General features: G+C 40.6%; 1 protein-coding gene across 1 annotated transcript in view; it reads right to left on the minus strand.

Moving 5' to 3' along the window:
- The window catches only part of ELL2 (elongation factor for RNA polymerase II 2), a 92,997-nt gene extending 78,790 nt beyond the window's left edge, over positions 1-14,207 (minus strand). Inside the window, exon 1 of the mRNA XM_066381878.1 lies at positions 13,898-14,207. Within this exon, the coding sequence (XP_066237975.1) occupies positions 13,898-14,044 (147 nt within the window). The 5' untranslated portion in view covers positions 14,045-14,207. The remainder of the gene's footprint in view (positions 1-13,897) is intronic.
- Positions 14,208-24,951: the final 10,744 nt, after the last annotated feature.

The following is a 24,951-nucleotide window of genomic DNA, read 5'->3' on the forward strand; positions in this document are numbered from 1 at the left end:
TTGAGCCCTGCCATTACAAGCCAATTCTGCTGTAACAGTGTTCTATGTCCACTTATTTTCAGGGACTATTCCTCAAATACATCAGAGCTATAAAAGTAATATGTACTGTATTTTTCGCTCCATAAAATGCACCTGATCATAAGACACACCTAGGGTTTTAAGGAGGAAAATAAGAAAAAAATTATTCTGAACCAAATGGTGTGTTAAAATATTTAATAAAATACCATATTTTTCGCTCCATAAGATGCACGGGCATTTTCCTCTCCACTTTTGGGGGGAAAAGTGTGTCTTATGGAGCAAAAAATATGATTATTTATTAATCTTTATTTTATTGAGTTATTATATTAATGTCTGACATAATTCTTGTAGATTGAGAGAGAAGGAGCAAAGCTTAGGTTTCTTTCAAGTTAAGTTATCCTATAAAAGTTGTTATAATCATCTCTTGATTGTTTACACATGTACACAAATTAAATCTATGGTTACTTTTACTTTATCAACTGTCACTGTTTTTATGAATATACAAACATAAGAAATAGCATAAGAAAATCAAACGTAAGAAGAGTGATTTCTCTAAGAAACACATTACAGAGATTTTTCCAGCTTTATTTCCTAAGGTTACAGATGTACTTGAAACACCTGCTTCCCTTCTGAACCCATCATAGAACTCTGACAACTCAAAGTTAACTCTTGAATTATTCTTGAATTACTTAATTTAAAAATTCTTGAATTATTTGAAATCAACCAAGCATTTATTAAATACTTGATATTTATCTGAATGCCTAGATTGTGTTATAAATTATGATACAGACTGCTAAAAATTTCAAAGTCAAATTAATTTTGGAACTTTGTCAGAATCAAAAAAATCTATAAATGGTGATTTCTTTAGGTGGAATTGTTTCAAGAAATAATTATAGCTACTTTGTCACTATTTATTGAGTACTTAAAATGTGTTAGGCACTGTAATTATTTTTACTATCACCTTCTGTGAATTCTCAAAATATCCCTGTGGGGTAAATACTATAATTTCCACTTTTCAGGTAAATCCTATGAATTACATAAGGTTACACAGCTAATAAGTTACCTGGGACTTGAAACCTGGCCTGCCTCACTTTAAGAACTATGTTCTTACCCACAGTTTATATAGCTAGCCTCGCCTGCCCCTCCCTAAAACTTATATAAATGGGAAACATGTGAAAGTTAAAGATTTCAGTCTTAGAGATAAGAATTGAGAACTTTTGGGGGGATCACTTGTTTGGATTTTGCACTATAGCTTGGGGAAAATATCAGACAGTTGAATTTGTTTTCACTAGTGCAAGTAAAAAGTATTTATTTCCCTGGGATACAATTTGTATAAGATAGACCATATCTTTTTCCTAAAAGAAGTAGTATACCATTTAATAAATTTCGGTTATGATTTTTTAACTTAAAAAGTCATTTTATTCTGTTCTTTAAAACATCCCCTGAGAAGAGAAACTAAAGATAATTTAATTATTATATTTTAACCACTATAATAAAAAAATAAAATCTGGGCAGAAAGAGAAAAGAGGAATAAAGAAAATTGGAACTAAAGAAGGAAACAGCACAGAAATCAGACTTGATCCTGAAGAAATCAAATATACTAAGCTTTTGTTGTAAACTTATAATAATATGTCTAGAAATAACAGCATGAATGTGATATTTAGAGATCAACCAAAGTTGCCTTAATAAAGATTATCTCCTCCTTTGCCTCTAATCTTTTATTAGATGCCCCCCCAAAAGTCATTAAGCTTCACAAAATCCAGTATTTTGTTTTGTGAGTCAATTCACCTATACTGGTAGAAGAAACACCTTGTCTTAAGATTTAGAAGAACCAGATTAATTAGCATAAAGAATAAAGAGTAATTTCTTTCTGGCCCCTATTACACAGAAAAAAGTGAAATATAAAAGGGATTACCAAAACAGTAGTGAGAAAGGTGAAAATTTAATCTATTTTAACACAATCCAGTGAGAAGAGGTTAAAACCTAATCTATTTAACACAATCCTTGTTTTGAAAAATATCTCTGGCAAACTGTAGTTGATGCAGGCCAAATTTTAAAAAATATTATTGTTGTCTTAAATCTTTCTATTTCAAATAGCTCTTAAAGGAACACAGAAGGCAAAAAAAAAAAAAATCTAAATTGGATACCTGCTTAAAAATTTAGTTACTGTGAACTAGCCTTTAAACTAACAATACTTAAAATATATATAATATCCTGTGATTTTTTCAAGAGCTTAACATGTGCTTTATGACTGTATAAAAATGTCAAATCTAACTATAAATGTAAATAAAGATGTATTTCCTTGGATCATAATCTCTAGAGCAGAAGCGTAAGGAGAAGTGGTAATATAAACTTGGATTGAAAGATGAAGATTTTTAAAAATTTTTTTAAAGAGTTTATTCATTTTAGAAAGGGGAGAGGGGGAGAGAGAGAGAAAGAGAGAAAGGGGAGAGGAGCAGGAAGCATCAACTCCCACATGTGCCTTGACTGGGCAAGCCTAGGGTTTTGAACCTGTGACCTCAGCATTCCAGGTTGATGCTTTATCCATTCCACCACCAAAGGAAAGCAACAAAAACATTTTTACAAGGGAGCTATTAGAAAAGTTGACATTAGGAAACTACATGATCAAACTTAAAATAATTTTTTTCCATGGGGTGGAAGAGAGAGGAACTTAGTTGTTCCATTTAGTTCCACACTTACTGATTGGTTCTCATACTTGCCCTGACCAGGGATCAAACCTACAACCTCAACACACCAAGAGGACATTCTATCCACTAAGTTACCCATCCAGGACCTCATCCTTAATGTTTTAAAAAAATGACTCTGGTTTGCCATGTGGAGAATAAATTTGGGAGGCAGAGGAGAAGCTGGGAGGCTAGCTGCAAGCCCATGGCAGTGGTCCTCAAGAGAGATGACGACGGCTGGGACTGGAATGGTAATGACTGATGGAATAAGATTTTGATGATCGAAGACTGACAGGACTTGGGGCTGGATCAAAGAAGTAAAAAAAGAGGAAACAATTCAAGGATTACTAGTTAACCCCACTTACTAAAATGGGAAACACTCAGGAAAAGGTAAGTTTGAGAAGTGGAAATCAAGAATTGTGTTTTGATCTGTTAAGTCTGAGATAACTTACATTTTGATGAGATGAGGTATTTGGAAGTAAATACTTGTAGTTGGAAGGTCAGAGTTGGATATAATATTTGGAAATCTTTAACATATATGTAGATGGCATTTAAATCCATATGACTAATGAGTTCACCAAAGGAAAATGAAGAGAAAAATAAGGGAGCTGGGCCTCCAGCGTTCAAAGGCTAGTCAAGCAGAGGCTAGTCACAGCAGAAGAGACTGAGAAAAAATGGAAGGGAGGCAGGAGGAAAATAAGGATAGTGTTTCTATAGGAGGGAGTGGTCAACAGGATGGAATGCTGCTGATGTCAGGGACGTTAGGTACAGAAAGATGATCTCTGGACTCGGTAACAACGGACCTAGGCAGTAGCAATCTCAGGAGTGTGGAGGAGACAACCCAACTGGAGTGGGCTGAGCAGAGGATGGAAAGTGAAGAAGCAGATTCTGATTCTCAGGCACATCCTCAAACATAATCATTCTCTTTTTAGGTGTCCTCCTTTAATAAAAAATTTATTGCAGCCCTGCCCAGGTTGCTCAGTGGATGGAGCGTCATCCTGGCATGCTGAGGTCACAGGTTCAATCCCCAGTCAGGGCACATATAAGAAGCAACCAATGAGTGTACAACTAAATGGAACAATTAAGTGGAACAAGTTGATGCTTCTTTCTCTCTGTCCTCCCCACCCCCAATCAATGGGGGGAAATACTTTATTGCATTTTTTTTCATGTCTGCACTTTCTTGATGGCAGCAACTGTCCAATAACCTCTTTTTTTTTTTTTTTTTTTACAGAGACACAGAGAGAATCAGAGAGAGGGATAGACAGGGACAGACAGGAAGGGAGAGAGATGAGAAGCATCAATCATCAGTTTTTCATTATGACATCTTAGTTGTTCATTGATTGCTTTCTCATATGTGCCTTAACCGCGGGCCTTCAGCAGACCGAGTAACCCCTTGCTGGAGCCAGCGACCTTGGGCCCAAGCTGGTGAGCTTTGCTCAAAACAGATGAGCCAGCACTCAAGCTGGCAACCTTGGGGTCTCGAACCTGTGTCCTCTGCATCCCAGTCCAATGCTCTATCCACTGCGCCATCGCCTGGTCAGGCGTCCAATAACTTATTAATCTTTATCTTTCCAGTGCCTAGTTCTATGTCTGGCACATGTCAGAAGATTAATAAATGTTTGCTAACTGAATAAATGCATATTTGGTAGTTATAATTCTGACTCCTACCTCTATTCTGTTATTAAAGTAAAAACATCTTAAGATACTCATTTGAATTTTAATTACAATGATTGTTTTCTGGTTTTCAATAATTAAAACCAAAAGCAATGATACTAAGTAAATGTTATTTTAAAATATGCTAACACTTATGATTCTAAGTACGCACATTTAGATCCTAAAATACCTCAGCAAATTTTATTAGAAAGTTCAAGCCTGGCTCCACCTTTGAACAAGCTCACTGTTCAGTGAAAAAGTCTTCTAGCTAAGGTTATCTCACGGACCATGAACCAAGCACCCATAACTAGTCCATGATATATATAGGTATAACAAAAGCATTATGTACTCATGATGATCTTTTGTTTTTCACAATAAAACTGTCAAACAAACAAAAAGAGAATCAATATACTAAAACAGAAATAGAAGTAACGTAGAAAAAGCGAAAACATCAATCCTTTCAAAGCCTTTAGAAATCATTTCAAAATGATACTTGAAATGTAAATCCAGGTACATTATAGAGTTACTTAATGTTACAATAATCATCAGGGACAGAAACCACCAATTTCATTCTTGTTAAAATCAAATTTGCTTTTCATATTATCTGTGTTCTATGATGGTCTTTAGTGCAATTTATAGAGAAGGTTATTAAATAAAGGAAGCCCATAAACATACAAACGAAATTTTAAAAACCCCCGCTCAAAACCAAAATTTCTTCTATCTATAATTCTAACTTCCCCCAAAATATCATCAATCCTCAAATTTCCATCCAAATGTAAGTTTATGAGACATGTACACAGTATAGAAGTACTGTTCTAGTCTAACCTCAAACTCCCAAATATACTTCTCAAATATAAAACAGCTAATCAAACCTGAGTCTCTTAGTCACCAAAAGAGAGTAAAAGTTCATTAAAATGATACACATCATCCTTATCTCCCCCACCCACACCCTACTCTCCCAACTGCCTCTGATTTCCATTTTTCTACTAAGGATACATTCCCCTCCTATTGCTGATAGCTGAAGATCTCAATTCAACCCTATTACTTTAAATTTGTTGTTAAATTTTATAGATTCTATTCATTTCTAATGCTTCCCACAAGCATCTACTTTAGACCAAAATCATCTCTGGTCTGAACCACATACTTATTTGTAACTTATTTGTTTCCTTCCAGATTTACCTTATATTCATCATGCACACTAAGGCCAGAATAATCCAAAAGCACAGTTCAAATCATCTTAAATTTCTACTCAGTGTCTCCCTAGTGTTGACAAAATAAAATTCAAACTGCTCCAATCTGCCTTTCCTCTCTAAATCCAACTACATTTTTCACCTGCACCCCACATTAAGTGGAACAGGGTCCTCCTTACAATTCTGAGCCTGCTCCAGCTTTTCTACTGCTGTCCTCTCCTTACCTGTGCCATCCCTCTGTTGGAATTGTGGTCCTCCTCCTAGTCTCTGCCTACTAACATCTTGCTAAAATCCTTTAAGACCCCAGCATGTTTTTTTAGACCAATAACATATTGAATCCCCATAATGAGAGAAACTTATGGCATTTATCTAACAGTCTAACTCTATGAAACTAGTAGCCAAAAGCTCTGATTGTAGAGTCCAATACAAGGTGCTAATTTGATTCATGAATCTTTAAAAAGCATATAGCCTAATTAGTGAGATTCTCTCTTCTTATAATCCTATATTATATTGCTAGTCATAAAAAAAAATGCTAGGTTTGGCCTTTCCTGGCAAAGTAGTAAGGGTGGACCTTAAACCAGTTCTTCCTAAAGATTTAACATTGGCCCTCAAGAGCCATAATCCCATAACAGAAATGATAGATAAATAAACTGGAAGGGAGGGAGAAAGAGGAAGAAAAGAAAAACAGATAAATTCTTACTGATAAATTTGACCTGAGTTAGGCCATATTTCAATTTGGCTATGGAGATATAGCCATTAAACTATTGTAATGTTTCAGACCTGCTTTCATAGATTTTTGCTTAAATCATAGGAGATGTCACATAGAGCTAGAGGTCTTCAGGAGAGTCAAATGTGGAGTTACATACATGTTATTTTCTTTATTCTAAAACTTAGCTCATCTTAAATGCAGAAATGCCCAAAATATCACTTTTTAGAGACATCTTCTCAAATACTCTAAATATATTTCGTCCAAACTGGCAAATAGTGTGCTGAACTCTGGTGCCAACCTAAGCCTCTCTGTGGTCACTGTGAATTGTTAGAATGATCCAGCATTAGTTTAGCTGAAATTCGTATTTTCCTGCCTGACCAGGCGATGGCGCAGTAAATAGAGGGTCGGACTGGGACATGGCGGACACAGGTTTGAAACCCCAAGGTCGCTGGCTTGAGCCAGGGCTCACCAGCTGGGGCACGGGATCATAGACATGACCCCATGGTCACCGGCTTGAGCAAGCTGTAGTGCGTGGTCCACCCCCCCCCAACCCTCCACCACCCCCACCCCCCATCAAGGCACGTATGAGAGAAAGCAATAAATGAACAAGTAAGGAGACTAAGGAGCCACAACAAAGAATTGATGCTTCTCATCTCTCTCCCTTTCTGCTTGTCTGTCTCTCTTTCTCTCTGTCTCTGTCACAAAAAAAAAAAAAAAAAAAGGAAAAAGAAATTTCCTCACTCTCTCTGCCTACTTTATCACAAATTACCTAACAAGTGCTATAAGCACAGCTTCCATAGAGCAAATGGAAAGGATTGGATCTGGTGATTGTTCTCCAGTAAGCTTTCCTGTAAATCATTCCAAGAATTCTACACCCCTTTCCTTTTAAATTCTTTTCTTGGACATGTTCCAATCCCTCACATATGTTCTTTCTTTCTCCTCCCAAGTCTGGTGCCAAGATTCCCCGTCTATCTTTTTAGGCAATCTGGTTACTGCTTTGCACAGGGACGAGCATCCTCCTTTGCACTGAGCACCTGATCATTTGAATAAACTTTTCAATCACACTGCTACATGGGGCACAAGCTTGACTTGACTTGATAACAAGCATTTTAAGATCAAGTTCAGCCTGAAGATAGGACTAAACTAAAAGTCAGATTAATTTATTTAAATTAAACCTGGTTACATTTTAAAAGTGCAAAAAAAGGAATGTGCTAATGCAAACCTCATTGTTTTATTTAATAACATGTCAGATGACCGTAGCAGCTCTGTGCTGGCAGGTCTGAATGCTAGAGTGCTGCTTTCAGAAGAACAGTCTTCTGTAGTATTTATAAGGTAGATTATTAAACACACACACAATTAATAACAGGAAAAAAAGGAAGAGATAGGAAAAAATAAGGTATGAGTCTTTTTTCTGCCTTCAACCACAATTAATCACACACAGAAAAGCTCTGGTAGATTGAAAGGCTAAGGAGGGAAATCCCCGACCCCATGAGCTGCCAGAGCAGTGATTTTAAAAGAGCAAGTAACACAGTAAAGGGAGCTACTCTGAAAGACATTGGAGGTTGAAATAAGACTTTATTTTTGATTAGAAATAACAATAATTAGAGTTGACAAGAGAATGTGTTAATAGAATCCTTCTTAAAGGCATCTGCTTTCTGATATTCTGACATAAAGAATGAATGGTCCAGTCCCTGCCCCCAAATGTATCTATGCAAGACGTTTTATGTAATAGCTGGATAAACATGATATTATTTGAGTCGCCACGTTTAACGTTTTGGGTAAACATTTTTTGAAAGTAAATCGACAGGGTCTTTACACATGCAGAAAGTGTAAAATGCAATGACAGAATCTTCTCAGAATATTTTGATAAGATTTTTGTTACTATCACTAAGTAACAAAACTCAAATATTTCAAAATAAAGCCAGCTACACTACTAAAAAATTTAGCTGAAATATATTTTGAATTTTGAGTTTTAATTTTAAATACAGTTTTAGGACACATTTGGGAGAAATATGTAATTATAGTAATATATGCTCATTTAAAATATGTAGTTATGTAGTTATATATAGACCATGCAATCACAGACATCAATTTAGGATGACTATAAAATTGTAATTTTACTTACTTATTTAGCAATTTGTTCCCTCATATCTATAGCAAAAAAAAGCTTTACAATATATCCTAAACATCAATAGTAGTATGTCTAAATTTATTCTGCAAACTATGAAAATAGTGTTCCAGTTTACATTTTTTATATAAAATCAATTTGATTGCTGTGAGGAAAAAGGGACACTGGAAGGTAGGCTTCCCTCTCGCTCCTCTAAGGGAGGGTTCAGTCTCTTCCAGCCCAGCTCCAGCCACCTATGACCTAACCTTGCCCAGAATGCTGGGGTTTGCCACTGAAGGCTGAAGGTGCCCAGGACCACTGGCCCCATCCAGGACACTGTGGACGAGCCTACGGTATTTATTCCAAGAAGCAGGTAAACTGATCTCATTTGCACAAGGGCCACTTAACTATGTCTTGCCTGAATAGTCAGGTTTTTTATTCTTCCCTCAAAGATCTCTGTTGTGGGTGCTGATAGTCCTATTTTCTGCTGCTTTGTTTAATATATAGTGTTTCCTTTATTCCTCCCACCTCAATGCCTCACTGATATTTCAGGCTGGGACCTACTCCTAATTTAGAGCTCTCTTTCCCCCTTTTGCCAACTTCTATTGTGAATTTACCTTTGCCACCCAGCTTAGTGTATCCCAAGGTTCTCTTTACCACGCCACAGTCGCAGAGCTCCAGGGAAAAACAACCTGGTCTCATCTCTCCAGGCAGAGGAGAACAGAAGCTCCATCTCCACACATGCTGCAGATGGCTTTTCCAGTCTACCTGAATCATTACCAGCTAGAAGCAGCGGTCATTGGGACTTGGACGTGAGCTGCAAAGTATAGAATTGTGACAACAATTCCAGTGCCATGCGGACTTTTCCTGGATGTGGACTTTTTCTGGACTCCTGCTCCTTGTGATAGCTCCTAACAGACTGAACTGGGGTTGGGTTGCATTCACAGGGATTTGGCATGGTGTTGGTGCCAACTTGGACTTGGTGAACATGTTAAGGACACTACTCTTTTATGGCTTCTTGTTGTATTGGCCAAGAGTTTGCTTAAAGGCTTTAATCACTGTTAAAAAGAAAAATTATATATATATATATATATATATATATATATAGAGAGAGAGAGAGAGAGAGAGAGAGAGAGAGAGAGAGAGAGAGAAAGACTGGATAAAGAAGATTTGGCACATATACACTAAGGCAGGGGTCCCCAAACTACGGCCCGCGGGCCACATGTGGCCCCCTGAGGCCATTTATCCGGCCCCCACCGCACTTCTGGAAGGGGCACCTGTTTCATTGGTGGTCAGTGAGAGGAGCATAGTTCCCATTGAAATACTGGTCAGTCTGTTGATTTAAATTTACATGTTCTTTATTTTAAATATTGTATTTGTTCCCGTTTCGTTTTTTTACTTAAAAATAAGATATGTGAAGTGTGCATAGGGATTTGTTCATAGTTTTTTTTTATACTCCGGCCCTCCAACTGTCTGAGGGACAGAGAACTGGCCCCCTATGTAAAAAGTTTGGGGACCCCTGCACTAAGGTATACTACTCAGCCATAAGAAATGATGACATCGGACCATTTACAACAAAATGGTGGGATCTTGATAACATTATACGGAGTGAAATAAGTAAATCAGAAAAAACCAAGAACTGCATGATTCCATACATTGGTGGGACATAAAAGCGATACTAAGAGACATTGATAAGAGTGTGGTGGTTATGGGGGGGAGGGGAGGGAGAGGAGAAGGGGGAGGGGGAGGGGCACAAAGAAAACTAGATAGAAGGTGACTGAGGACTGACTTTGGGTGATGGGTATGCAACATAATTGAATGACAAGATAACCTGGACATGTTTTCTTTGAATATATGTACCCTGATTTATTGATGTTACCCCATTAAAATTAATAAAAATTTATTTATAAAAAAAATCAATTTGAAACAATTTCTGTATTCAAACTCAGTGGCCAAACAACTTTTAGGAGATATTTACTCCAACTACCATTCCTGAACTCATAATGTCCCTCCCTCCACCTCAGTCCCTATTTATAAAGGTTCCTAAGTTAGCATTCTTCATTTCTTCTCTAAAAATAGAAAACTTGAAAAATGTAGGTCAGTTAGGTTTGTCTTGTTTGTTTCCAATTAAAAATTCTATTTTCATGAATCCTAATAATTTCATATACTTGCTTAATTATTAGCTAAAAAACTTCTGTATTTTGTCTAAATCATAGTTTCCTAAAATTCCTGAATTTACCTACCTGAAGCCTTAGGTCAAGTGGCTTAATTTAGAAGACAAAATCTAATGGACAAAATAACCTGGATAAAAATAACTGATACTTGATTTAGGAAACTAACCTGTTGAAATTTCTGGCTCTTAGCGTCGCTAGAAGAGAAGGGGTAATAGTCATAACTTTGCACACAGACCAAAGCCACTCAAGGCCACTTGTCAAGCATTATGCACTTTCCTATCTGAGCAGAGGAACAGTGGGGACAGTTGTATGTCAGAAATTAAAGTCACTTTTTTTCCCAGAGAGAATAGGCTCTACCACCAGAAATTTCTTCCCAATTACCTAACACCTGCAATATACATATTTCCAAACAGCAGCTACAATTTAAAGTCACGAGCCCTACTTCTGATAAAAATGGAAAGTGTAAAATACCAAATAAGTGTGCTTCTACTAGAAGATAAAAGCTCAGCCTGAGGCCTACTGGTGACAACTGTTAGTCTTGCCAATGGGGGAACCCTTGTCTGGCTAGAACCAGGAGTGTAACTGAGGATACATTTGTGAGAGGCTTATCTGAACATGCAAGAGGATCTTACCTTAGTGCCAATAGTGTATACCAGGGGTAGTTAACCTTTTTAAACCTACCACCCACTTTTGTATCTCTGTTAGAAGTAAAATTTTCTAACCGCCCACCGGTTCCACAGTAATGATGATTTATAAAGTAGGGAAGTAACTTTACTTTATCAAATTTATAAAGCAGAGTTACAGCAAGTTAAAGCATACAATAATAATTACTTACCAAGTACTTTATGTTGGATTTTCGCTAAGTTTGACAGAATAAATCTTTATAAAACAACTTACTATAGTTAAATCTATCTTTTTATTTATACTTTGTTTGCTCCGCTACCACCCACCATGAAAGCTGGAACACCCACTAGTGGGTGGTAGGGGCTAGGCTGACTACCATGGTGTATACAGTCATCTGACGGGTCCCTTATTTTTCTCCAGTCTCTTCCTACTCTTCAACCATCTGGCGTTAACATTCTCATCCCTTTCCTGGGACTCAGTGGTCATACAGATTAGTGAGCAATGAGGGCCTCTCTGTCACCTCTCCTGGGTACCATCCCTTCCCCGAGGGCCTCTTCGTGCACCTCATTCCTGCCAAGTGTGCCTGTCAATCTTGCCGTAATCAACTGTTCAGTTTGCCTGCTGTTTTCCCAAGGTTGACCTATTGTCCCCAAAGATGCCTCGCTGCTCTGTGTGTCTTCTTTTGCTCCCTGGGTCTGTTTCTAACTGGAGGCTGGCCTCTTTCTACTGGCTTCTTCTTCTCTAGCCTCTGTGTGTTTTTCTCCTTATATCCCCTGACTTACCTTCTCCCCACTGTCATTCCTTCCCATGTCCTCCCCTTGGAACAGGCAAGCTTATCTCCATCTTGCAGGGCTGAGTTTCTCACTAGTGTCTGCCTCTGTCCCTCAGCCTGCCTATCTGGCTTCCCCCAGATGGGCCTCCCCACTCCATGCTAGTACTAGTCTTTTCCTCGCAGGTGCACCTGTCTGGGAGTAGCTACTAACACATGCAGTATTGTATTTCTTGTATCTTATTGCATTTCTTTTGCTGGGTGTACACTGACCTCCCAGCCATACACGACACATTTCCCTAGGATTTCATGGTGTGTAGGAAAGTATCTTCTCCCTCGGCATGCACTCCTGCCTCCTCTCCCAAGTCTGAATGTTTTTCAGTATGTGCCCTGAAGTGTACAACCGTGTGTTTCCTCAATTCTGTGAGTGCTCTCCTGAGAGCATGCTCAACTCTCTTTCCTGATGTTTACACATACCCTATCACTTGAGTTCATGTACTTCCCAAGCTGTGCACAACTGAATGCCCCCTCCCCACGTGCATGTTTATGTAGAAGGCCTCTCTGAACATGAGTCTCCTTTGGCCTGGGTTCGCATGCTTCCCGTGAACTGGGGTTACACCTCTCCTGTGGCTCTCACTGCAACTCTGTCTTCCTTCTATGCATTTAAAGTGCCTGGCACTAGTGGGAGCTCAACAGATGTTAAAGCTCCACTTTTACCGGAATAACTGAGTCTGCACTGGTGTCCCTCTTTGCCTGTTTTTATGAGATCAGTTCATTAGAGCCTGTTTCCTTGGTATGGATGGTGCTATTTGTCAGAAAGCTCTGTGGGTTATATCTCCCTCCAACTGTCGCTCTTCTCCGAGTAAATGTTACCTGTCCTCATATGGTATATACCTCCCTTCATGCACTGTGTCCATTCCGGTCTCCCTCGTTCATTAACGGCTTCCCCATGCACCCTGGTTGCAGTCTCTCCCCCACCGTGAGAATGTGTTCCCGGGTTTGTACTCCAATTGCAGCGTATGTGTGCCTACATCAGCCTTCGCTGAACTCGAGTTGTGTGTCCACGGTCTCTCTCCGGAATGCAAGGCGGGGTAAGACACGGGATACGGTATATCCTCCCTCCACCCTCACCTTCCTTCCATGTCTACGTCCCTGAATTCCGAGGCCGGGTACGAGGAGCCTCCACGAATCTGTGTCCCCAGTAACCGATGTCCTAATTCTAGGAGTGCGCTGGGTGTGTGCAGCTCCTTGAATCGCGGTGCTGGTGCGTCGCGGGGAACGCAAACGCCTGTGTCCCAAGTCCCTGGGAGTGCAGAGGACGAGTGTGTCCCCCTCCCCACTCCTACGTGGAGCGCCTGTGCCCCCCCATATGCAGAGTGCCTGTGTCCCCATCTCTAAGAGTACCCACGGTGTGCCCAATGCCCCTAAGTCCCTGTTAGTACAAGGCATGTCCCATACGCCGACCGCCTGTGTCCCTGTCTTTGCGAAGCCACATTGCCTAAGCGTATTGTCCCCCAAACGAGGATGGCTTGTGCCCGCGGGTTCTCCGTGGCTCATTACTGGTACAGCGCACCCCCCAAGCCCCCGGCCGTGAGAAGCGTGGTTATCTCACTTGTCTCTCTGGTACCTCTCTCCCTCTTTGGGACTGAAAAACCCAGAAAACCCGCGGGCGCCGTCGGAAAGTCCCGCAGCAGCGGCGCAACCAAGGTAGAGCAGCGGCTGCCTCGGCCCCGCCGCCAGGGGCCGCCCGCCCGTCCGCCCGCCCGCCTCTCAGCGCCCCAGCGCCGGGCTGGCCCAGGACGGCGGCGTCCGCGACCCTGCCCGGCCCTGCCCGGCCCTGCCGCCCGAGCGCTGACCGCAGCGGCGGCCAGTCACGGCCCCCTCAGCCGCCAGCCGGGTGCCGGGGCAGCGGGAGGCGCGGCCGGGCGCCGAGGGGCACCCGCTCCCTCCGCGAGCCTGGCCAGCTCACCTTGTGGCTCTGGTAGGTCTCGAGCGCCCGGATCGCCGTCTCGGTGAGCTTCACATGCAGTACGGTGATGTTGTCCTGCCCCAGCCGTCCACACGACAGCCCATAGCGCTGCGCTTCCCTCAGGCCCGCCGCCCCCCCTGCCGCCATCTTAAACTCCCCGGGGTGCCGCCGCCGACGCCGCTCCAGCTCTAGTCTCTACTGCGGCCGCGGCTGCTCGGGCTTCTGCAGCCGCCGCCACAGCTACAGCCATCCCGCTGCTGACGTACTGTCATATACTGCGCGCAGCCAGACCTCGGGCTGCCACCGCCGCCACCCGCCCCACCCTCCTGCCCCGCGCCCCGCCCCGCGCTCGTCTCATTGGCCCTGTTCCCCTCAGACCTGCCCTCACTGGCTGCCACCCTCTCGGGGGCGGAGCCCAAAGTCGCTGGAGTTTTGGTCTCCGGACGGGACGTCCGAGAGGTGAGAGGCTGACGTCGAGGTGACGCGCTACTTAATCACATCTTACGTCACGTCTGGTCGTCTTGTATCACCCGCCGCGAGTGGCTAGACAGGCTTGGGGGATACCCAGCTAATTGGCTGTCCAGTTGCCTGGTCTGATTATCTGGAGTCGGAGCCTTGCCCCATGGGGGATAGATAGTGGCGGATAGGGAAGAGTCTTACTGAGCAGCTGGTGGTCCTGAGAGAGGAGGACTCCTACCGTAAATGTGTGTCCGAGTAAGGACTTAGTCTCCTGACAGCCACGGAAAGCTTTATGGAGATTGGAGTATGCGTGTGTGGGAAGACGCAATAGGTGGAGTCACTGGAGAGCTTCTGCTCAAAACTCAGTTTAGTACTGGTGAACAGATGGAATTGGGGGAGATGTCCTTCTTAGTCTTTTCACTCTAAACTTGAAATTCGCGAGTCCACACTAGACTTTAGGTTTGTGTCAGGTTGTGAGGAACACCTTAAGTACAACATCATCCCTAAGGCTTAAATGCTTTTGGTGTGGGGGGCTATAGTATTGTATATTGAAAATGGACTTCAAGGTCTTTCCCACGTCCCGCCCCGTTGTGATCCCATAGGAACATATTGCGTTCCTCTGACATTGCCATGGGGCAGGCTTGTTTGTGCCCTTTTTTGGAGGGGCGTTCTTGGTGGGGGTGGTGTCTTCTTTTAAAGGACCGTGGAAGAGTAGAACTAGCCTCCATCTAAATGAAAAGAAACGACGCCTCTCATTCTCTGGTGCTGTTTGAGTTTTGTCCATTTTATTTGACAGGGATGTGGGAAAACCTAGCTGAGGTTTTATCTATTGATGTTAAGTGGGGAGATGGGGGTGCGAGGGTGTGCGGAGGCCGGGCATATTTTCCATTCCTCACGGTGCGCCGTGTGTAGGCGTGGCTAAAGGAGGAACCGAATCAGGAGCCCTCTTGAGGCTGTGTGTGGCTAGACTGACAGGCTCCTGGTCAGAGAGGATGAATTAGCAGGGTGATCAGAAACAGCAGATAAAAATAAACCATTGAAAGCCTTGAAATTGTTGAAAGGCAGTTATTTAAAATTATTTTTTTCAAAAATATTGAGACGCTTGTCGTTTCCCTCAGATTGTAAAGCCTTGTTGCGTTTTACAGGGATTCCCCAGAAAAATTTATCGGCAGTATTTCCCGTACTAAAATTGGAGAGGGCTAGATTTTCCAAAAAGGTCCAAGTGGGATTTTTTTATGACTCCACCCCGCCCCCCACCTAAATAAATTCCTTCCTCAGCCCACAAGTGGACTACCACTTGATTCAGACTTTCAAACATTGTATGTGCATAGTATGAATTACAAAACTAGTTCTTGCGTAGAGTATGGGCTAAACGGAAACACTTGTATTAACTGTTGGTTACATCACAGGAGAACATTTTAAAAATTGATTCAACTTCAAACCACTACAATTAGCTAGCTGTTAAGACATGATTAACAATTGTTAATTTAGTTTACTAAAGTGTTGGTTTTAAATTTATTGAATAGAGAAAATAAGGCAGTCAAAAAATAATTTTATATCTGGATTATTTTTACCTGTGTATGCTTTACTTTGATAGGGATGTATTTCCTTCGACATATCGAAAGCCTTAATTATTTGTCAGGGGGAGGAGTTTGACCAGAACAAGTAAAACCTGTATCCCACTTCTTTTCCTGTGAAGGTGGGTAAATCCCCTCCCACTTGGCATCTTAATGTGGCCTTCTCTTACTCAGAACTTCTGATGACATCCGGGGTGGGGGAGGAGCCAGGGTGGTTTTCACTGTAGTTTTCAAATATTTGACCAGCAGCCACTTTCTAGTAATTCATTTTCTTTTCTTAATTGTAGAAAAAAATTTCAAATGCCCTATTCTAGTGGGTAACAATGTTTTAATGGGCAATAGAAAATTGTAGTGAGTTACTGTTTATAGTTTTCCACTTTAGAGCTTCTTGACTATGGAAGGAAGCAATATCCATATACAAAGTAATATGGTAATCTACCAGGGTAATCTAGTAATGTTGCATAGTACGCATTATACCTGCCTGAATCAGATGGGCAAGTTGTGATACTGATAAGAGTAATTCCTTTTGAGAGGGCTGTTGAAAGTTGCTCTTTGGAAAGTTCACCATTTTATAGATATTTTCTGTATTATTATTCAGTTTAAATATCATTGAATGGCAATTAAGTGTAAACTGCTCTGGGGGGTTAAAAATTAAATGGTATAATATTTTATTTAAAGGAATCTTCTATTTAATATGGCAAATGATCTAACATACACAAAGCAAAGCAATTAAGAATTAATAAATGCTAATATGGGTGGTAATGGAGATAAGCTGACAAATTCAAAGAAAGGAGAAGTCTGGAGTGGTGGTGAAACTTAAACAGTCTAAACGGCTAAGGAGATTCTAGATAAGTGGGGAGAGGCCAACTCAAAATGATCTTGATCATTTTAAGTGAAACTTTTATTTTATGAATGAGGAAACTGAGACACTGTTAATTTACAAACAACTAGCTGTTAACCTTAAAATTTAAGCAGCAAAGATTATTCAAACAGCAAATGAGTTTATTTGTGAATAGCAGAGGAATTGCAATTTGGGACATGCAAACTATGGCAAACCATAGGCAAGTACGGAGAGACAAAGGAGGTCAGCTTTTAACGGGGTTCAGGAGGAAATTAGGGAGAGTTGTTTTGAAGAGGAGCCTGTTAGTAGAAAAGGAGAGTTTGAAATTGTGCCAGTTTCTTATTGGCAGAAAGTATAGAGCAGTTGCTGATCCTAAGGCAAGCAGGGAAGAAATCTTCCTTCTTACTGGCTATGTAAGCTCCCAGGAGTGAACTTTCCCTCCATAGCTTCCTGACTCCAATTTCCTTCATTCATTTTTACACTTCCTAACTTATTACAACCAGGAGAGACAGGGTCTGAATCAGCAGTTTAAGGGTCCTTCTAGTTCACTATATACACCGAATAGCTATTATTTGGATTTAATAACTGAAAAAAGTTTTGCATGGTAAGTCAATGCAAGGAAAAGGCAAAAAGGAAGAGACAGCCTATTTCATTTTTGATGTCTAGCATACAGCAGAGAAGAGGACCTGTGAATGTCAAGGCCTTTGCTGGCCTACAAATGCCAGGCCACCCCTCATTCCTGGTTGCATAATTATTGACCATTTCTCACTTATCCTTTCAAGCTGAGGTCACCAATTCAGATGACTTCACAGACCACGACATACCCAAAATGAGTGGAGCAGGCCAGACACAATGTCACAAGAACGGAAGGTGCTGCACTGGGCAGTGTTTGAAGGGCTCAGTGGTTTTCAGGTGCAGCTGATTGTTGCAAGGTGAAGATACAGGGGTCCAAGTGTTGTCCAATCTTCTCATTTTTTAAGAAAGGCTTGGAATTTCAGGTTTTTAAAATTTTTATTTATTGACTAACTAAAAGTTTCAATATACATTTTGTGAACATTAAAAGTCTTTGGGCTTTAGTTAGCCCACAGCTTTCTAATTTTCGACCTCTGCTCTAGTGATGTCCAGTACAGAAGGCCATCTAGTCTTATACCTGTCTTAATAGTTTTGTTAGTTATTTCTTAAAGCCACTTATAAAAAAGGTTATACTAGTGTCTCAACACAAGGCAATGGCTTCTGTCTTGATAAGAGAACTTTGATCCGTATAGAGTTATAGCAGAGAAGCTCTGTAAAAGAAGAATTCCCAGCTGAAAACTTTCTCCTTGAAGTTCACCTTGATGCCTCCTACCTCATTGTGTTGGACTCTGCACCATTATACTGCTCTCCTATAAGAATGCTTGGTCCTGTGCAAAAATCTCCTCCTTTCCTTGGATATGGATGAAGTAAGAGCTTGATGGTTTTAAAAGAACTTCACTAAATGTTTATAGAATAACAGTGAAATACCTGTAGGAGGGATATAAACATTTGCTGCCTAAAACACAGTTTAAGCTGGACAAATATTGTATCATGCATGATTATTTTTTACTCCACTCCACTTAAGTGTGAAAAATGTCACATTGCATTATTTATTATCACCATCACCATCATCATTGATAAATCTGGCTTTGAGCCCACCCCAACCCCAATTTAAAGTGTAGTAGAACAATAAATCCGCAGGTCTTACAAAGGCCCTAGAACAGCGGTTCTCAACCTGTGGGTCGCGACCCCGGCGGGGTCGAACGACCAAAACACAGGGGTCGCCTAGGTCGCCCGCCGGGGTCACGACCCACAGGTTGAGAACCGCTGCCCTAGAATATATGGGGAGGCCTCACTGGTCTATGGCCATCACTGCTGATACAATCCACTGGAAGCTCAGGAAGTTCTCTTTAGGAAGGGTTTGGAATTGGGATTGGGTAGAATCTAGATGGGAGGAACCAGACAACCTGAATTAAAACTGGGTTTATATAGCAAACATGCCAGTTTTATTTAGATTAAATATTTATTTGGGGCCTGACCTGTGGTGGCGCAGTGGATAAAGCATTGACCTGGAAATGCTGAGGTCGCTGGTTCAAAACCCTGGGCTTGCCTGGTCAAGGCACATATGGGAGTTGATGCTTCCAGCTTCTCCCCCCTTCTCTCTCTCTGTCTCTCCTTCTCCTCTCTAAAATGAATAAAAAAAAATATTTATTTGGTAGTGGGATTGAGGGTGGCACTGCTAGCAATTATCAGAAGGGAGGCTGAAACTCTCCCTAGCCACTATTGGCACCAAACATATGTCATCATGTCTACATGATTTCCTGAAAGGTATAGCTCATCTGAGAACTTTGCCAAGACTGGCAGCATTGGAGGAAGGTACCAGGACCAACCACCATCATCCCACTTCCCTGGGGAGCTAAAAGGACAGTGGACTTGGGCCTCTGGCCCTTCTCAATCTTGGAGAAGCTATACCACCCTAGACTCCTACCTCTGTATAGTCTGCAAAGTTCTTTTCTCCTCCTAGAACAGTCTGGTGGTTCATTTCAAAAATTGTGATCTGGGAGTAAATAAAGTACCCTCCATCCTCCTGGCATCCCCTACACCTCCAGGTCAAATCCCTTCTTTTTTTTTTTAAGTTTTATTTTATTTTTAAATTACAGTTGACATAGAACATTATATTAGTTTCAGGTGTACAACATAATGGCTAGACATCTATATACTTTATGAAGTCATCACTCCAATAAGTCTAGTACACATCTGACACCATACATGGTTATTAAAATATTGACTATATTTTCTATGCTGTACTTTACATCCTTGTAACTATTTTTATAATCAGGAATTTGGATTTCTTAATCCTTTTCACCTATTCTCCCAACCTTCCTCCCATCTAGAGACCCTCAATTTATTCTCTGTATCTATAAGTTTAACACAATAATTTGAAAAGTAATATGTACTTATATGCTCATTGCAGCATTATTTATGATATCCAAGATGTGGAAACACCCAAGGATTCATCAACAGAAATATGGATAAAGAAGATGTGATACATATATACAATGGAATATTAGCCATAAAAAGGAATGTAATTCTATCATTTGCAACAACATGGATGGACCTAGAGGGTATTCTGCTAATTGAAGTAAGTCAGACAGAGAAAGAAAAATACCATATGATTTCACTTATATGTAGTATCTTTTAAAAAAAAAAAGTGAACAAACAAAATGGAAACAAACTCAGATAAAATCGCTTCTTTACTCGTTGTTGGGCTGAGTAGAAGACTAGGTGGGCAGAGCTCTCTCTCTTTCAGATGTATAGAAAACACAACTCTGGCCCTGGCCGGTTGGCTCAGCGGTAGAGCGTCGGCCTAGCGTGCGGAGGACCCGGGTTTGATTCCCGGCCAGGGCACATAGGAGAAGCGCCCATTTGCTTCTCCACCCCTCCGCCGCGCCTTCCTCTCTGTCTCTCTCTTCCCCTCCCGCAGCCAAGGCTCCATTGGAGCAAAGATGGCCCGGGTGCTGGGGATGGCTCTGTGGCCTCTGCCCCAGGCGCTAGAGTGGCTCTGGTCGCAACATGGCGACGCCCAGGATGGGCAGAGCATCGCCCCCTGGTGGGCAGAGCGCCGCCCCATGGTGGGCGTGCCGGGTGGATCCCGGTCGGGCGCATGCGGGAGTCTGTCTGACTGTCTCTCCCTGTTTCCAGCTTCAGAAAAATGCAAAAAAAAAAAAAAAAAAAAAAAAAAAAAAAAAAAAAAAAAAAAAAAAAAAAAAAAAAAAGAAAACACAACTCTGGCTTCCCAGGACAGGGATACTCAGACTTTATGAACAGCTTTCTGGGATTGGTTCCCTTTCTATTTCTTGCCTTCCTCTTCTTGAAGAGCAGTGTCTAGGAAGTTTATGTCCTTTGAAAGCAAAAGACTTAGGCTCAATGCTCCTACACACCAAGAGAACTCCCTCCTTCTGTACCTATTAAAAAAATGTCCTGTCCACAGAATTGTTGTATAGTGACCGAAGTGTCCCTTTCTCCCATATCATAATTGTTTTTATGGCTTTTCAGCATAGTGCAGAGTACCCTGAAAACTGTTAAATAAACTGATAATGAGAAGGGTAACCTCATAACTTTGTTTCCTTGCTGTTTTGTATTAAAAAGGAACATGTGTGTTTCTGAATAAACTGAGGAGGTAGGAAGACCGGAGAGGACAAAACGTCCTATTAGCTTTTCACTTTTAAACAGGCTACCAGTGGGCCAAACGCCATCAACATGAAGAACAATATTGATAAAGAATAGCTTATCTTGATGTGGCTTTACCGTTTAAAAGTGATTAAGTTATATTACATCTTTGAATTTTTTCTCTACTTTGTGAGGCAGCCTTATTTTATACTCATTTTATCTGTGAGGTAAATGAAGCTCAGAGGGGCTGTGAATTACCCAATGGGTGAGTGACAGACTCTAGTCAGATCCTAAGATTTCCTTTTCCCCATAGAGCACTTATATATGTTTGAACATGACTCTAAGTTCTGAGGAATTCTACTGACCATGTCCGGTTGTCACAATAAAGGAAATAATGAGGAAATGGTTGGTTCCACTTTTGTGGCAGCTTGGGAGTTGGTTTTGTTGTTGATGTTGAAAGCAAAACTCAAATCATTTGAATGACTCCCTTTACACAAACACCAGATATACAATTAAATAATAAGAAGGCAAAAAAAAAATAATAATCCATTCAACATTGTTTTTTTTATGGCTAACATATTAACTTTAGTGATATTTTTAAATTAATTTTAATGAGGTGACATTGATAAATCAGGGTACATATGTTCAGAGAAAACATCTCTAGGTTACTTTGACATTTGATTATGCTGCATTCTCATCACCCAAAGTCCAACTGTCTTCTATCACCTTCTAACTGGTTTTCTTTGTGCCTCTCCCCTCCCCCAACCCCCTCCCTCTCCTACCCCCCCCCCCACCACACTCTTGTCCATGTCTCTGAGTCTCATTTTTATGTCCCACCTATGTATGGAATCTATAATTCTTAGTTTTTTCTGATTTACTTATTTCGCTCAGTATAATGTTATCAAGGTCCATCCATGTTGTTGTAAATGATCCGATGTCATCATTTCTTGACTTTAGTGATATTTATGAAAGCTAATTCTATTTTTATGTGTGGCATAGATAATTTGTAATATATTAGAACGCTTGATATAACAAATATACACAGTCATAGGTGCCCATTATAAACAGCCATATAATTTTAAATTCAAGGTTTACAATTGTCATATCCTTGCTTTTATTGTATGTTGTTTATATCTATGACTTATTTGATAATGAGTCTTTGATCAAAAGCACAGTTCCCCATAATATCACTAGTTCCCATGGGAAAATACCACTTACTTGATAACATAGTTTCTAGAACACAATATGAGGAAATGCAGAGAATAAATATATCACACATATGAACACAGACACTTTTCTGTTTCTACTTAGAGAATTAGAATTGTAGTCATCCTGATTCCATTTTGTTTTCCATAATTTATTTATTCAAGTATTATGTCTTTGATCTATTGATCTGTTATAGCTTACTGTGTAGGAGATTTTGTTGCTGCTTTGGATTTTGGAAATTTAAGAAGTAACATAACTTCTTAATTAACTTAATTAGAAACATGAAAGTACTATGTAGTAAGGAATATAAGATATGAGAGTAAGAGATATTAGATGAGAAGTAGCATGCAAACACTAATCAGAGATGTAGGAGTTCTGGATTGCTAGAATACACTCAGCTCAGGGCATTGGGAACAGTGTCATGGAAGAGTAAGCATTGGGACATAAAAGGTTTGAAGCTGTGATAATGAGAGTATTGAAACACATTCTAAGTTTAGGGATCTTATAAGCAGTGGTTTGTTAGCTATCATAATATGTTTTGGGGAATAGATAGTAATCTGGTTTAAATGGCATTGGGGCACATGAAGGTGGTTCTGAATAATGGAGCCAGAAAAATGGATTGGGGACAGATTGTGAAGAGTGTTTTCTTTTTTTTAACAAAACTATTTTTTTATTTATGATTTTAATTTATTGTGTTTACATAGATTCAAGTGTCCTACTGACTATATCTCTCCTCCCCACCCCCGTGTTCCCTTCAGCCCTCCCTTTGTCCCCTCCCCACAATGCCTTCCCCCCTTCTCTCCATGATGTGCTGTCCTGTTTTCTATCACACTGTGTTATGTATATATAATTTCACCAATCTCTTTCCCTTCTCTGATCCCATCTTCTCTTCCACTTTCCCTCTGTTCATTTTCTCTCTGGTCCCTTTGATCTCTCTTCTGCCTCTGTTCTGTTCCTCAGTTCACACTGTTCATTAGATGCCTCAAATGAGCAAGGTCATATGACATTTGTCTTTCTCTGCCTGGCTTATTTCACTTAGCATGATAGTTTCCAGGTCCATCCATGTTGTCGCAAAAGGTAAGATTCCCTTCTTCCTCACGTCCACGTACTATTCCATTGTGTATATGTACCACTGCTTTTTAATCCACTGGTCCACTGAAGGACACTTGGGCTGTTTCCAGATCTTGGCTATTGTAAACAATGCTGCCATAAATATGAGGGTGCATTTCTTCTTTTGAATCAGTGATTTGGTATTCATAGGATATATTCCTAAAAGTAGGATTGCTAGGTCAAAGGGCAGTTCCATTTTTAATTTTTTGAGGAATCTCCATACTGTTTTCCACAGTGGCTGCACCACTCTGCATTCCCACCAGCAGTGCAGGAGGATTCCCCTTTCTCCACACCCTCTCCAACACTTATTATGTGTTTTGTTAATGAGCGCCATTCTGACTGGTGTGAGGTGGTATCTCATTGTGGTTTTAATTTGCATTTCTCTAATGATTAATGATGTTGAACATTTTTTCATCTGCCTATTGGCCATATGTATGTCCTCTTTGAGAAGTGTCTTTTCATTTTTTTTTTTGCCCGTTTTTTGATTCAATTGTTTGTCTTCCTAGTGTTGAGTTTTACAAGTTCTTCGTAAATTTTGGTTATTAACCCTTTATCAGACATATTGGCCAATATATTCTCCCTTTGTGTAGGTTGTCTTTTTATTTTGTTAATGGTGTCTTTTGCTGCGCAAAAGCTTTCTAGTTTGATATAGTCCCATTTGTTCATCCTGTCCTTTATTTCACTTGCCCGTGGAGATAAATCAGCAAAAATATTGCTATGAGAGATATCGGAGAGTTTACTGCCTTTGTTTTCTTCCAAGATGTTTATGGTTTCACGACTTACATTTAAGTCTTTTATCCATTTTGAGTTTATTTTTGTGAATGGTGTAAGTTGGTGATCCAGTTTTATTTTTTTGCAAGTACCTGTTCAGTTTTCCCAACACCATTTGTTAAAGAGACTGTCTTTACTCCACAAAAACATTTTTTTTTAAATTTACTCATTTTTTAGATAAGAGAGAGAGAGAGAGAAGGAGAGTGGGAAAGGGGAAGGAGCAGGAAGCATCAACTCCCATATGTGCCTTGACCAGGCAAGCCCAGGGTTTTGAACAGGTGACCTTAGCATTCCAGGTTGACACTTTTATCCACTGCACCACCACAGCTCAGGCAAAGTTTTCAATATTGGGGAGTCTTTGGAGGCTTCTGACCAGGAAGTGACATATTGTTATCCATAAGTTAGGGCTATCCAAGTGATAACAATATGAGTAATTGATTGGAATAGGGGATACTGGAAAAGAGAAAGGTGAATTAGAAGGCAAAAGGTAATAAGGTCTGTGACAGGATATGAAGAGCTCTGTGAAAGTAGAGCTGACTGATATGGCAGCTTTATTTGGATATGAGAAGTGAGTGAGCATGAGGAACCTAAAATTACTAGCTTTAAGTTTGGTTTACGAGCAGATAGTACTGATATGAAAAGAAATAAGGAAATCAGGAGAAGGAGCTGGTTTTGGTTAGAAACAGTGGTAGGATATATGAATGGAAATATTCAGCAGGCATTTGGAAATGTGGCGCTTAGGCCTTCAGAGTCCATCTCTTTGAGATAATAGTGGGAGGCATGGAATTGGACAAGTTTTCTGAGGAAAGTTATGAGGAAATGGGAGGAGAAGGAAAAAAAAACTGGGGAATATTTGTAAATCATGCCCACTGTAAGGGCTGCACCCGCTCTTCCCAGTTAGAATCATG

Source organism: Saccopteryx leptura, chromosome 4, assembly GCF_036850995.1.
Source record: "Saccopteryx leptura isolate mSacLep1 chromosome 4, mSacLep1_pri_phased_curated, whole genome shotgun sequence".
Lineage (NCBI taxonomy): Eukaryota > Metazoa > Chordata > Mammalia > Chiroptera > Emballonuridae > Saccopteryx > Saccopteryx leptura.